We start from the raw sequence: 15,127 nt of genomic DNA, 5'->3' as shown, positions 1-15,127 counted from the left end.
TCCCTGAAAATAGTAAACGCTTTCTTTGGCAAGTGGAGTATCACCCTGTTACTCTCTCCCTTACTCTGCTTCACTTTTTTTTGCATAATGCTTAAGATTACCTGATATTTTACATGTTTATCATGTCTCTCCCAATTAGAATATAAGCTTCATGAGGGCAGAGATTTCAAATATTTTGTTCACAGATGTATTCCCAGTATCTAGAACTATATTTAGCATGTAGCAGATTCTCAAAAATATTTGTAAAATTAATAAAATTTAAAAATCCCTATTATATTGGAATTGTTAAATTAACAAAAAATTTTGGCGGGGCGCAGTGGCTCATGCCTATAATCCCAGCACCTTAGGAGGCTGAGGCAGGTGGATCATGAGGTCAGGAGATCGAGACCATCCTGGCTAACACAGTGAAACCGCCGTCTCTACTAAACAAAATACAAAAAATTAGCCGGGCGTGGTGGTGGGCGCCTGTAGTCCCAGCTACTCGGGAGGCTGAGGCAGGAGAATGGCATGAACCCAGGAGGCAGGGCTTGCAGCGAGCCGAGATGGGGCCACTGCATTCCAGCCCGGGAGAGCGAGACTCCGTCTCAAAAAAAAAAAAAAAAATTTTAAGACAGGGTCTCTCTTTGTTGCCCAAGCTGGAGTGCAGTGGCATGATCACAGGTCACTGCAGCCTCCAACTCCTAAACTCAAATGATCCTCCCACCTCAGTAGGTGGGACTACAGATGAGTGCCACCACACCTCGCTATTTTTTTTTTTTTTTTGTAGAGATGAGGGTCTCATTATGTTGCCCAGGCTAGTCTCAAACTCCTGGGCTCATCCTCCCACCTTGGCCTCCCAAGTGCTGGGATTTACAAGTGTGAGCCACTACACTTGATCAAATTTTAAAATTTTGCCATATCTGTGTACATATATATGTGTGAATAAATTTAGACTCTAGGGTGTAATTCACAGTGTAGACCAAGTCAAGAGTCAGAGGATCAGAAGCTTGGGTGGGGAGATAGGACAATGATCGCAAAAACAAAGCAATGTATCTTATTAAATGGACGAAAGGGATCAAACATTATCAGTAAACTATTTTAAAGAGTGAATTAAATGTATCTCTCTATCCTTTCTATGAGTGTAGTGAATTCAGATTCACCTCAGATTAGTTGAATTCACACTAGCTTTCTTCCCTGATAAAGCTTTTAAAATTTATTTAGTAAAGTGGCCAGGCATGGTGGCTCACACCTGTAATCCCAGCACTTTGGGAGGCCGAGGTGGGTGGATCACCTGAGGTCAGGAGTTTGAGATCAGCCCGGCCAACATGTGAAACCCCATCTCTACTAAAAAAATACAAAAAAAAAAAAATTAGCCAGGCGTGGTGATGCACACCTTTCATCCCAGCTACTTGGGAGGCTGAGGCAGGAGAATTGCTTGAACCTGGGAGGCGGAGGTTGCAGTAAGCCGAGATGGTGCCACCGCACTCCAGCCTGGGAGACAGAGACTCCGTCTCAAAAAAAAAAAAAAATTAGTAAAGTTGTTTTCCTCCTTAAATTACTGCCTGCAAGATTGAAACAGAGTTTCCCATTTCTATTCTGGGATCTGACTGAGTCACAAGGTAGTCTTGACGAATCACTCTGCTCTATCTCTCAGTTTACTGAGGCTGCCTGGGAACTTTAGCTGTCAGCCAAACAGGAAGAAGGGCCCTTCTGCCTAACTACAAAAGGCCTAAGTCAAATGAATATGGTGAGATTTAATGACGGATATAAATTACAGCAAATGGATTTCCTATAGGGTGAGGGAAAAAAAAAGCAAACATTTTACTTAACTTCCTCTATACAATTCAGGGCTGGCAGAAAGGGTAGACTATTACAATGTAGCTGAGCAAATTTTTCCATGTTTTTTTTTTTTTTTTGAGACGGAGTCTCGCTCTCTCACCCAGGCTGGAGTGCAGTGGCGCGATCTCGGCTCGCTGCAAGCTCCGCCTCCCAGGTTCATGCCATTCTCCTGCCTCAGCCTCTCCGAGTAGCTGGGACTACAGGCGCCCGCCACCACGCCCGGCTAATTTTTTGTATTTTTAGTAGAGACGGGGTTTCACCGTGGTCTCGATCTCCTGACCTCGTGATCCACCCGCCTCGGCCCCCCAAAGTGCTGGGATTACAAGCGTGAGCCATAGCGCCCGGCCTATTTTTCCATGTTTGCGTAACATGTGTTTTCAACTAAAGATACTCCTTCTATATTCCTACTACATACAACACCCCAAAAAACCTCAAATGTAAGAAAAAGCAATGTGACAGATTTGACCCTGGCCAAGTTACTGTTTTTTTTTTTTTTTTTTTTTTTTTTTTTTTTTTTAGTGTCAGTGTTCATAAAGGCCCTTTTTCTTTTTCAAGGATGGGTATAAAGTGTTACTCGGCCGGGCGCGGTGGCTCACACACTTGTAATTCCAACACTTTGGGAGGCCGAGGCGGGTGGATCACGACGTCAGGAGTTCAAGACCAGTCTGGCCAACATAGTGAAACCCCGTCTCTACTAAAAATACAAAAAGTTAGCTGGGTGTGGTGGTGTGCCCCTGTAATCCCAGCTACTCCGGAGGCTGAGGCAAGAGAATTGCGAGAACGCAGCAGGTGGAGGTTGCAGTGAGCCGAGATTGTGCCATTGCACTCCAGCCCGGGCGACAGTGTGAGACTCTGTCTCAAACAAACAAACAAACAAATAAAAAACTGTTACTCCACTCCCCACCAGATACTCTTATTTTTGCCCCCTATGTGGTCATGAATTCCTCCTGGGTGCATAGCTCCCTAAGTTGTTCTGTGTTTTAGTGCTTATCATTTCCCACATCCCATGATGCCCTTGATAGAATTATTTTTTCTGTACTCACACAGATGGAAACAGAAGAGATGAAAAACCCTGGGGATGCGGCCTCGCAGGTCTCAAACTGATCTGCTGCTAAGCACAATCTTATATCTGCACATCTCTTGGCTGAGTTCCTTTCTTGGCTCAGAGTTAGATTTTGCATGACCTAGGAGGCTTAGGACCCAGGGGGCGCCTTTCAGCTGAAAAACAGCTCGCGCTGCAGCAAGCTAGCTGGGAAGCTCCCAGTTCTAAAGAGAGGCTGTTTACCAGAACAGCATAACAAGGGCAGGTCTGACTGCAAGGCTGGGACTGGGAGGCAGAGCCGCCGCCAAGGGGGCCTCGGTTAAACACTGGTCGTTCAATCACCTGCAAGACGAAGGAGGCAAGGATGCTGTTGGCCTGGGTACAAGCATTCCTCGTCAGCAACATGCTCCTAGCAGAAGCCTATGGATCTGGAGGTGAGATTACAATCTTTCCTTTCCGCAGCAACTTCATGAAACAGAAGGGGTAAAGCCCCTATTTCCCAAACAGGGCCAGGATGACAGGAAACGAAGCGTTTAGCCGGTTTCTGTTGTCCTGTGAAAGCTTTTCCACCCCTCCTTTCCTTGTCAGGGGCTTGCAGCTCCATCTTTGCCATTAAGAACAAAGGCAAGAAGTCCCCTTCTTTGCCTTTCCTTGCTCATGAGTGGATGGAGCTTGGGGGTTCATCTCCCCTACTCCCCAAGTCCTGTTCTTTCTAAGCCCTTTGCATGGTGTGGTCCTCCTTCCCCAGCCTCCTTCTGTGGTTCTCCTGCAGAGGGTAGTGGGAGCTTCGGGTCTCATCCAGTCAGCGATGAGGCCGGTTTCCTCCGTTTGAGGCTGTCTTGAATCTTTTGCCTGACGGAGTCAAGGCTCCTTGAGAATTCTCCTGGGAGGGAGTATTGCCTGTTAAACGGGCAGAAGGTGGCCGTATCTGTGGAGGAGGAAACACCGGAGTTTATGTAACGTGGCCATTACAACACAGGGATAAATGTCACGTCTGGGCGCCCACCGTCCCAAAACTCCCATCTCCTCAAAGGGACCCTAAGCCAGGCCTCCACCTCTCCATCTCCTCCTCCAAAGTGGTCACAAGTTCAAGAGTAACAACCCTTTGCACTTCTGCAGCGCTTTCCGGCTTTCAAAAATAAATAAAACCTAACAGTCTCTTAGCGTTGACTGGGGGTCAGGCACAGGCTAGGGGCTTCACACCCTGAGGTGTGTGTGGGGTTGGGGGGGGGCGTGGGGCGTGGGGGTGTTGCCACGAGAGGAGAGGGAGGCCCAGCAGGGCCCGGGGTCCCCTAACCAGGCTGAGACTCGGCACGGGTGGTCCCGGCTCCCCTGCCCGCCACGCTGGGCGTCTTCCGTTCGCTGCCCGCTACTCTGTGTCCGGGGGCTTCTCTTCCTCACAGGCTGTTTCTGGGACAACGGCCACCTGTACCGGGAGGACCAGACCTCCCCCGCGCCGGGCCTCCGCTGCCTCAACTGGCTGGACGCGCAGAGCGGGCTGGCCTTGGCCCCCGTGTTGGGTAAGTGTCCTCCGGGGGACGGCGCCGGGGCTGGCGGGCGGCGGCCGCGGTCCAGGTCCCAGCCCCGGCACACATTTCCTTCTCTCCCCTCTCAGGCGCCGGCAATCACAGTTACTGCCGAAACCCGGACGAGGACCCGCGCGGGCCCTGGTGCTATGTCAGCGGCGAGGCCGGCGTCCCTGAGAAACGGCCTTGTGAGGACCTGAGCTGTCCAGGTACCTGCCCGGGACCCCGGGAATCCCCGCGCCTGGCGCTGACAGGAAGCGGTGAGACACCCGCCGCGCACGTGCGGCCGCGCGATGCCGGCCGGCCCCGCTCCGCCTCCGCGCCGTCCGATTGGCCAGGGCTGTCTCCAGGCCGCGGGACTCAAAGCCCATTGGCCGCCGCCGTCACTCGTATGAGCTCATCCGCCGCGAACGCTTGTAAACAACTGCGCGGGGCGAGGCTGGGGCGAGGCTGGGTCTCTCCGCCGCGCGCCTTGAGGAGTGGCTTTTGGCCCCTCAGCGTTTATTGACCGTTTGCCGAGGGTCTGCAGTGCGCTAAACCCACACTGCTCACAACCCCCGCTCCCCTACCTCCCCCGACACACACCGCGGGAAGAAGCCGTTTGGGAAGAAGCCGTTGGGGCATCTGAGCTTCAGAGAAGTTAAGCGATTTACCAAAGGCAATGGCAGGGGACAGATGTGAATTCACGTTTTTTAGATTCCAGAGCGCAGGCTTTTTTCTCCCAAAGCAGCAAGACAGTTTTCTAGGATTAAATGGGATAATCAAAGTAAAGCATTTATTTATTTTATTTATTTTTTATTTTTTGAGACGGAGTCTCGTTCTGTCACCCAGGCTGGAGTGCAGTGGCACAATTTCGGCTCACTGCAACTTCCGCCTTCCGCGTTACAGTGATTCTCCTGCATCAGCCTCCTGAGTAGTTGGGATAACAGGCGTGCACCACCACGCCCAGCTAATTTTTGTATTTTTAGTAGAGACGGGGTTTCACCATGTTGGCCAGGCTGTCCTCGAACTCCTGACCTCAGGTGATCCGCCCGCCTGGCCTCCCAAAGTGCTGGGATTACAGGCGTGAGCCACCGCTCCCGGCACAAAGTAAAACATTTCTCGTAAGGACTGGCACAGAGCGTACGCTTAGATGTGAGCTGCTTAAAGGAAGCATGGGTTGTTTCCTGGAGTAGAGGTGGAGGGAATCCCCTGCAGAGGACCGCAACCGAGAGGGGCCTTGGGAAATAGCAAGGATTTGGACAGATAAAGACGTGGGAGGTAGGAGAGAGGCCCTTCCCTACAGCTTTCCCCTCTCACTTGCCTTGTCCCTGAGATGGTTCAGCCCTCTCAGGCCTGCTCTTGCCTCTGGGGCAGAGTTTGACTTTGGGTTGTGTGTGGGGGGACATTCTTAGGTGACCCACCTCCATCTCCCCTAACACTCGGACCAGGTTCAGCTGTGGAATTCACTCAGGGCAGTCCCTGATGAGAGCTGTTTCCCACCTCATCTCCAGAGACCACCTCCCAGGCCCTGCCAGCCTCCACGACAGAAATCGAGGAAGCGTCTGAAGGGCCAGGTGCAGATGAGGTGCAGGTGTTCGCTCCTGCCAACGCCCTGCCCGCCCGGAGTGAGGCGGCAGCTGTGCAGCCAGTGATTGGGATCAGCCAGCGGGTGCGGATGAACTCCAAGGAGAAAAAGGACCTGGGAACTCTGGGTATGACGGTCCCCCACCCCTGCCCTTGTTGGGATTCATCAAGAGATGTCATTTGCTGATTGGGGTGTAGCTAATGGGACCCTGTGCCCTATCCTTGGCAGGCTACGTGCTGGGCATTACCATGATGGTGATCATCATTGCCATCGGAGCTGGCATCATCTTGGGCTACTCCTACAAGAGGTCAGTAGCTTCTCTTCTGGGCCCTCTTAGGAGGAGGGGAGGAAGGTACACAAAGTCAAACTTTGTGGCTTTCTTACCCAAAAGGAAGCAAGATGTTGAAAATCAGCTTAAGATGTAGAGACTTGGTCCTAGTCTTTATCTGCTGACCTTGGACAAACCCTTTCCTTTGGTGCCTTTACACCTCACTTAAAAGCCTTGTGAGGGATGTTCTTGTTCCCCATTTTACAAATGAAGAAGCCTCTGTCAGAGACTTGCTCAAAGTCACACAGCCTGGGAGTGGCAGAACCTGGATTCAGACCCAGCTCTTTTGATAGCAAATTCCCTGCTGTCTGATCCAACATGCCTGGCATTGAAGTGAGCGGCACTGCAGAAATCAGGCTCCACACTGATTGCAGGGACCTTAAGACCAAATTCTTTCTGTGAGTTATAAAATTCTGCTACTAGAAAAGGTTTCCAGCCACTGTTGCAGTTGAGGCTTAATTTCGTCAGCTATAAGCAGTGGGATCTCCTCTGCTAGGGAAGAAAAAAGTGAGTTGGAGAACAGAAAGTCTGTTTGCCACTCTTCACCACATGTGAGAAAGCCAAAGAGGCTACTTGTGAAACTCAAGGACATGACCTGTGGCTGGGACAGCAGAAGAATGCGTATTTTGAAAGGTCCCACGAGATGCCCGTCAGTGACTGGTGCATGATGGTAAGCCAGGCTGGCATTCATCTTTACAGCACTGGCTGATTCTGGAAAGTAATTTGCCATTCTTGGGCAAAATCAGGGGATTTGACTTCTAGCCCTGGGTGTCTGTAATATTCTCCTCTGTGGTCTGAGAAAACTTCCTGTGAGGAAAATGACACAGTAGCCTGCATTTTTCCTTCCTTCCCTCTGTCCCTCCCTCCCTCCCTTCCTCCCTTCCTTCCTTCCCCTTTCTTTCCTTCCTTTCTTTGATTTTTTTTTTTTTCAGGGTCTCGCTCTATTGCCTAGGCTTGAGTGCAGTGGTGCGATCACGGCTCACTGCAGCCTCAACCTCCCAGGGCGCAAGTGATTACCCCCACCCACCCCCGCTGAGTAGCTGGGACTACAGGCATGTCCCACCATGCCTGGCTGATTTTTAAATTTTTTGTAGAGACGGTCTCACTGTGTTGCCCAGGCTAGTCTCAAACTCCTGGGCTCAAGCTATCCTCCTACCTCAGCCTCCCAAAATGAACCACCATGCCTGGCATGCAGCCTGCATTTTCCAGTGGTGAGGGCCATGTCTGAGCCCACAGCCTCAGTGGATCACCCAGCAGGGCATCTTTAGAGGCCTTGAAGTCAACCTCCTCACTGCAGATGAAAAGGGGGAAGTTTGGGTATAATAATAACAGCAGTAGCAAACATGTACCATATGCCAGACACTGCTTCGAGCACATGCTTTAACTCAATTCTTATAATCACCCTTATGAGGTAAATGCTGTTATTATCTCCAATTTACAGATGAGGAAACTGAGGCAAGAGGGGATTATATACCTTACCTGAGGTTACACACCTAGCATTTGGTGGAGAGAAGTCCTCTAACTAGCTATCTGTGTGACCCTGGGCAAATTGCTTCAATTTCCTGCTCCGCATTATTGTGTGGAGCTAAGGCTTGTGACTACTTAGCTCAGGGTGTGGCACATAGTAGGTGGTCAGTAAATGATAGCTGTTTTTCTTTTCTATAAAATGTGTGGCTGGGCGTGGTGGCTCACGCCTGTAATCCCAGCACTTTGGGAGGCCGAGGTGGGCAGATCATGAGGTCAGGAGTTCGAGACCAGCCTGGCCAACATAGTGAAATCCTGTCTCTACTAAAAATACAAAAAATGAGCCAGGCATGGTAGCGGGCACCTGTAATCCCAGCTACTTGGGAGGCTGAGGCAGGAGAATCGCTTGAACCTGGGAAGCTGAGGTTTCAGTGAGCTGAGATTGTGCCACTGCACTCCAGCCTGGGCGACAGAGCCAGACTCCGTCTCAAAAAAAAAAAAAAAAAATGTAGGTAATGGGCCAGGTGTAGTGACTCACACCTGTAATCCTAGCACTTTGGGAGGCAGAGGCGGGTGGATCGCTTGAGCCCAAGAGTTTGAGACCAGCATGGGCAACATGGCAAAACCCTGTCTCTACAAAAAAATACAAAAATTAGCCAGGCATGGTGGTGGGCGCCTGTAGTCCTAGTTACTAAGGAGGCTGAGATGGGAGGATCACCTGAGCCTGGGAAGTCGCTACGGTGAGCCATGATTGTGCCACTGCACTCCAGCCTGGGTGACAGAGTGAGATCCTGTCTCAAAAAAAAAAAAAAAAAAAAAAAAAAAAAAGTGGGTAATGGACTAGTGTTTTCTGATTTCTTATGATGCAGGAAGCAGAGGTCCAGAGAGGGAAAGTATTGGCTTGGGAGGACATGCTGATGCCCAGTCTGAGGTTGTTTCCCACAATGGGATGGTTGACATGGCGGGTCCAGGGACACCTGCTTGTTCATTTCAGAGTTGATGTAGTGGCCCTGGCCTTACAATTCATAAGCAGACCTAAGCCACATTGGCTGAGTTTAGTCCTTGAAATATCTCCTTTTTCATCAGCCACTCGACAGCATTTGGCTGTCCTGCAATCCTGTGACAGTTTCCAGGCCTTCCAGGTGCTTGAACTGACTAAACATTCTTAATTCTGAGCTCAGTTCTGGTGTCCAGTGGAAGTCTTTTTCTTCTAGATTTGTTCCTCTAGGCTGTCACGAGACTGCCCTGAGGCCTAAATTTATTTTCCTGTAAACTCAGGGCAGGGCACCCAGTCACCAGACTCCCCGTCACGACCAGATCACCCCTTTCCTCAGCAGAACTGCTCTGAGAACAGACTGTACAACAGGAAACCGCATGTGGGCTTAAAAACAAGCTTGTAGCCTCCATCTTTTCCTAAAGTGAGAGAGCAGAGTGTCCTGAAAAGAGCTGTAGGTTGAGTGTGGGTTCAGGTGTCCTCTGAGCCTTGGTATCTTGTCTGTTAAATGGGGATACATCCTCCCTCCACACCTACCCGTCTAAGATTATTATAAGTATTAAATGTAAACAGAAACAATAGCACACCAGTCAGGTAATAATCACAATAGCAGCCAACATTTATTTCATGCTTTCTTAGTAAGTAAGGCCCTACTGTACGCTCTTCCCTAATTATCTTTTTTTCTTAATTTTTTTTTTTCTTTTTGAGACAGAGTCTCGCTCTGTTGGCTCACTGCAACCTCCGCCTCCTGGGTTCAAGTGATTCTCCTGCCTTAGCCTCCCGAGTAGCTGGGATTAGAGGCACCCGCCACCATGCCCTAATTTTTGTATTTTTAGTAGAGACGGGGTTTCACCATGTTGGCCAGGCTGGTCTCGAACTTCTAACCTCAGGCAATCCACCCGCCTCGGCCTCCCAAAGTGTTGGGATTATAGGCATGAGCCTCCTGATTATCTTGACTAAGCCTCACAACCACACTAGGAGCACTGTTAGATTTTAGTGAGGAGCTGAGACCTAGCAGAGGTAAGTACAATGGCCAGCTAGTAACGTATGTTACTAGCTTAACTTACTAGTTAAGTACAATGGCTTAACATACTAGCTTAACGTACTAGTTAAGTACAATGGCTTAAACGTACTAGCTTAATGTACTAGTTAAGTACAATGGCAGCTAGTAACATATGTCTGAGTATCAGTATCTCCAACAAGTCCAATGAGGCCCAGTAGCCTCATGTAAATTTGCTTTGAATTGCAAAGGAAAGTAGGAAAAATAGAAACTTAAAAAAAGGCTGGGTTTAAAGTCAGAAGAAACAAGATCTAGTTCTGGAACTTTCACCTATTCTGGATGTGACACTGGAGAAATTATTTACCTTCTCTGGACCTCAATTTCTTCATCTGTACTGTAAGGGGGTTAGGTATGGTGATCCTCCCAACTCTATTTCCTAAAAAGACAATATTGCTGGTGGTAAGACTGGGTTCAACTCCCAGCTCTGCCATTTGCTTGAACAAATAGTGTAACTTCTCTGCATCTGCCTTCCTATCTATGAAACATTTCAAAATAGATACCACATAGGTTGTGAGGATGAAATTGGACAGTATAGTTTAGGCATACAATTGGTGTTCCATAGCCTGGGAGAGGAAGTTGGAGGCAGCATACAGTAGGGCCTTACTTACTAAGAAAGCAGGAAATAAATGTTGGCTGCTCTTGTGGTTATTACCTGTAGCTGCCTTGGGAACTTTTCCTGAGCAGCAGTGTGGCACAGCACTGCCTCTGACTGGGAAAACAGCAGCGGCTCAGAGTAATAATTGAAGACAACCCGTGTAGTCTGAACGAGGTCTGTGGTGCTTCCATACTCTGGGAGAGGAAGTTGGAGGCAGGCAGCAGCTTCATCTACACCTGCTGTCTCTGGCCAGCTCAGCTCCCAGTCCCACCCTGGCCTTGGAGCAAGCAGTCAGGATAGGTACTGTAAGCCTTGAGCTCTGCCAAAGGCCATGAGGCTTGCCTAATGGGATGGAGCTTTTCCCTGGCTGAGAAGGGTGGGCAGGCACCAGGTTTCCTCTTAGGGGAGGAAGGGCTGTAAATGGGGGCGGGTGGGAGCTCAGCCTGGCTGGGTCTTTGTCCTGGTAGTCTAGGCCACGAGGTTCAAACGGCCAGTCTGTGACTGAGGAGCTAAGTGTAGTGTCTGCACTAGCTTCAGAGGGAGGTCTTATTTTCTGATAAAAAGGGGAGGGAAAAACTGTAAGTCAACACCACTCCACTCCCTTAGGAGAGGAACTAAGTCAGTGAATAAGCCTTTTGTTCCTTCTTGGCTGTCACACAACACCCAGGCTAACCACCCCCTACCCCCAAGCAGTGAGAAGGGGCTAGGCTGCCTGATGGTCAGTGTAGCAGGCCTAGTGGCCTCTCAAAGGTCACCCAAGGGAGCTGGGAGCAGCCACTGCATCTCTAGGACTCACAGGCACCATTAACAGCAGGCACATGGGATTGAGTGTGCTTCCAGGCTTCTAAATGGATGAGACTAATCCAGACTAGTCCCAGCATCTGCTTTCTTTACCCTTGACTGCACTTCCAGCCCTGCTCTGCCCCGTTAATACAAATTGATTTTTTTTTCCCTAAAGGCTTGTATATGATGCAGCCTGGCCATTAGCAGCAGCTCAGCAGGCCACAGGTAAAGGAGGTTGCAGAGGAAAGCAAGGCGCCGAAGTTAAACTCAAAAGCCTCAGTTTCTTCATCTATAAAAGGGGGATTAGGCTGGGTGTGGTGGCTCATGCCTGTAATCCCAGCACTTCGGGAGGCCGAGGTGGGCGAGTCACCTGAGGTTAGGAGTTAGAGACCAGCCTGGCCAACCTGGTGAAACCCTGCCTCTACAAAAATTAGCTGAGCAGCCAGGCATGGTGGCTCATGCCTGTAATCCCAGCACTTTGGGAGGCCAAGGTGGGCGGGTCACCTGAGGTCGGGAGTTCGAGACCAGCCTGACCAACATGGAGAAACCCCATCTCTACTAAAAATACAAAATAAGCCGGGCGTGGTGGCACATGCCTGTAATCCCAGCTACTTGGGAGGCTGAGGCAGGAGAATCGCTTGAACCCGAGAGGCAGAGGTTGCAGTGAGCCAAGATTGTGCCATTGTACTCTAGCCTGGGCAAAAAGCATGAAACTCCCATCTCCAAAAAAAAAAAAAAAGCCTGTAGCTGACATTTAGTAGATGCTTATTAAAAGTAATAAGCATCTCTGGGAGGCTGTCTCACAGCAGGATGATCAGGTCAGTTTTCTGGACAACTTTATGGGTTAGGTCCGAAGTTCAGATAGTTCTCTGGGTCTCTGGGGCTGAAAGAACAAAACCGTCTTGCTTTAAGAGTCTCTATCTGGCCAGGTGCAGTGGCTCACGCCTGTAATCCCAATACTTTGGGAGGCAGGAGGATCGCTTGAGCCCAGTAGTTTGAGACCAGCCTAGGCAACATGTTGAGACCCTGTCTCAACCAAAAAAAAAAAAAAAAAAAGTCTCTGTCCTCTACTTTATTTTCACTGAGCCCTGGTGAAGCTGTATGAAGTCCATACTGCTGTCACCCTATTTTACAGATGGAGAACCTAAGACCAGAGGTGCAGGAGCTTCTTGTTGAGTTTAACGCAGTCTTGCAGAAATGGATATCCTAGAATCCTGGACCTGAGTTTGAGTCCTGGCTCAGCCACTGATTTGTTGTGATGATGGCAAGCTGCTGCTCTTGCTGAGCCTCAGGGATGCTATCTAATGAGCAAAGCTATGCAGGAGGCATAGCCTGAATGTTTATTTGTTTTTTTTCCTGCCAGGGGGAAGGATTTGAAAGAACAGCATGATCAGAAAGTGTGTGAGAGGGAGATGCAGCGAATCACTCTGCCCTTGTCTGCCTTCACCAACCCCACCTGTGAGATTGTGGATGAGAAGACTGTCGTGGTCCACACCAGCCAGACTCCAGTTGACCCTCAGGAGGGCAGCACCCCCCTTATGGGCCAGGCTGGGACTCCTGGGGCCTGAGCCCCCTCAGTGGGCAGGAGCCCATGCAGACACTGGTGCAGGACAGCCCACCCTCCTACAGCTGGGAGGATCTACCACTTTGTGTTCTGGTTAAAACCCTACCATTCCCCCTTTTTTGGTGAATCCTAATAAGTGACAGAAGCAGGTGGCACTGTGGGCTGAGGGTAAGGCTGGGAAGAGTCTTAACAGTGCTCCTTCTCCATCCCTTGGAGCAGATTTTGTCTGTGGATGTAGACAGTGGCAGCTCCCACAGTGATGCTGCTGCTAAGGGCTTCCAAACATTGCCTGCACCCCTGGAACTGAACCAGGGATAGACGGGGAGCTCCCCCAGGCTCCTCTGTGCTTTACTAAGGTGGCTTCAGTCTCCACCATGGGCTTGAGTGGCATACACTGTTATTCATGGTTAAGGTAAAGCAGGTCAAGGGATGGCATTGAAAAAATATATTTAGTTTTTAAAATATTTGGGATGGAACTCCCTACTGACCTCTGAGAACTGGAAATGAGTTTGTACAGAAGTCAGAACTTTGGGTTGGGAATGAGATCTAGGTTGTGGCTGCTGGTATGCTCCAGCTTGCTGGCAATGATGTGCCTTGACAACTGTGGGCCAGGCCTGGGCCCAGGGACTCTTCCTGTTTCATAAGGAAGAATTGCACTGAGCATTCCACTTAGGAAGAGGATAGAGAAGGATCTGCTCCGCCTTTGGCCACAGGAGCAGAGGCAGACCTGGGATGCCCCAGTTTCTCTTGAGGGATGGATAGTGACCTGTCTTCATTTTGCACAGGTAAGAGAGTTAGCTAACCTATGGGAATTACACTGTGGGGCCTTGTGAGCTGCTTCTAAGAGGCTAATCTGGAAACTAAGCTCAGAGGCAAGGTAATAAAGCACTTCAGGGCTTGCTCCTGAAGTGGGCCTGATTTAGCAGGTGGTCCTGCGGGCATCCAGGTCAGCACCTTCCTGTAGGGCAATGGGGCTAGGGTCACAGCCCCTAACTTATAAAGCAATCAAAGAACCATTAGAAAGGGCTCATTAAACCTTTCAGACACAGCGCCCCAGAGAGGAAAAAGTGACTTGCCCAAGGTCGTAAGCAAGCTACTGGCATGGCAAGAGCCCAGCTTCCTGAGTGCAACATTTCTCCACTGCACTGTGCTAGCAGCTCAGCAGGGCCTCTAACCCGTGATGTCACACTCAGAGGCCTTGGCAGCCCCTAGCCATAGAGCTTCCTTTCCAGAGCCCTTCCACTGCCCAATGTGGAGACAGGGGTTAGTGGGGCTTTCTATGGAGCCACCTGCTTTGGGGACCTAGACCTCAGGGGGTCTCTTGGTGTTAGTGATGCTGGAGAAGAGAATATTACTGGTTTCTACTTTTCTATAAAGGCATTTCTCTATATACATGTTTTATATACCTCATTCTGACACCTGCATATAGTGTGGGAAATTGCTCTGCATTTGATTTAATTAAAAAAAAAAAAAGATTCCATATTGCCAAGTTTTTGAGGGGTAACAGGAACGCTCCGTGTAAGTTGAGAAGCTTTGGGTTACCTTGTCAACACCTGTGTGGCAAGCTCTGGGCCTTTTCTTCATTCATCCTGGCCCTGTTACTGGAAGGTAACAACTGCAGCCTGTGTCCAGATTTTTTTTTTTTTTTTGAGACGGAGTCTCGCTCTGTCGCCCAGGCTGGAGTGCAGTGGCGCAATCTTTGGCTCACTGCAAGCTCCGCCTCCCGGGTTCACGCCATTCTCCTGCCTCAGCCTCTCTTGAGTAGCTGGGACTACAGGCGTCCGCCACCATGCCCGGCTAATTTTTTTGTATTTTTAGTAGAGACGGGGTTTCACCGTGGTCTCGATCTCCTGACCTCGTGATCCACCCGCCTCGGCCTCCCAAAGTGCTGGGATTACAAGCGTGAGCCACGGCGCCCGGCCCAGATTTTTTTTTTTTTGAGATGGAGTTTGGCTCTTGTTGCCCAGGCCGGAGTGCAATGGCGCGATCTTGCCTCACTGCAACCTCTGCCTTGTGGGTTCAAGCGATTCTCCTGCCTCAGCTTCCGGAGTAGCTGGGATTACAGGTATGTGCCACCACACCCGGCTAATTTTTGTATTTTTAGTAGAGACGGGGTTTCACCATGTTGGTCAGGCTGTTCTCAAACTCTTGATCTCAGGTGATCCACCCGCTGAGGCCTCCCAAAGTGCTGAGATTACAGGCTTGAGCCACCGCACCTGGCTTCTGTGTCCAGATTATTATCATCAGGAATCTTTCAGGTTGAAGCTGCAGGAAAGACAGGTGTGCAGGCATCCCAATAAGGTGGTTGGTCATTGCAAATCCTCTCCCCTTCAGCATTGTTTCCAAGGTGGAGGTAGTTAAAATGAATATCTAGACAGCCCTTGTC

The 15,127-nt window shown here is 49.9% G+C and overlaps 1 protein-coding gene across 2 annotated transcripts; it reads left to right on the top strand.

Moving 5' to 3' along the window:
- The first annotated feature begins 2,767 nt into the window (after positions 1 to 2,767).
- On the top strand, positions 2,768 to 14,221 carry PIK3IP1 (phosphoinositide-3-kinase interacting protein 1). 2 transcript variants are annotated; one of them, XM_003258102.4, is made up of 6 exons: positions 2,783 to 3,294; positions 4,264 to 4,380; positions 4,476 to 4,595; positions 5,880 to 6,080; positions 6,182 to 6,260; positions 12,541 to 14,221. In XM_003258102.4, the coding sequence occupies exons 1-6, from the start codon at positions 3,225 to 3,227 to the stop codon at positions 12,743 to 12,745; spliced, it is 792 nt and encodes a 263-aa protein (XP_003258150.1). In that variant the 5' UTR covers positions 2,783 to 3,224; the 3' UTR covers positions 12,746 to 14,221. The 2 variants fall into 2 exon arrangements, with proteins under 2 accessions (XP_003258151.1, XP_003258150.1); XM_003258103.4 differs by lacking the exon at positions 6,182 to 6,260 and having other exon boundaries at positions 2,768 to 3,294.
- The last annotated feature ends 906 nt before the right edge of the window (positions 14,222 to 15,127 follow it).

Source organism: Nomascus leucogenys, chromosome 7b, assembly GCF_006542625.1.
Source record: "Nomascus leucogenys isolate Asia chromosome 7b, Asia_NLE_v1, whole genome shotgun sequence".
Lineage (NCBI taxonomy): Eukaryota > Metazoa > Chordata > Mammalia > Primates > Hylobatidae > Nomascus > Nomascus leucogenys.
Note: the sequence above shows the minus strand (reverse complement) of the source record. Positions and strands in the feature narration are given on the sequence as shown.

What these genes read in the sequence shown, in the direction of transcription:
- PIK3IP1 (XM_003258102.4), top strand. Translation starts at nt 3,225, where the DNA reads ATGCTGTTGGCCTGGGTACAAGCATTCCTCGTCAGCAACATGCTCCTA. An exon ending in AGAAGCCTATGGATCTGGAG is followed by an intron (nt 3,295 to 4,263) that starts GTGAGATTACAA and finishes TCTTCCTCACAG; the next exon opens with GCTGTTTCTGGGACAACGGC. An exon ending in AAAGGACCTGGGAACTCTGG is followed by an intron (nt 6,081 to 6,181) that starts GTATGACGGTCC and finishes TATCCTTGGCAG; the next exon opens with GCTACGTGCTGGGCATTACC.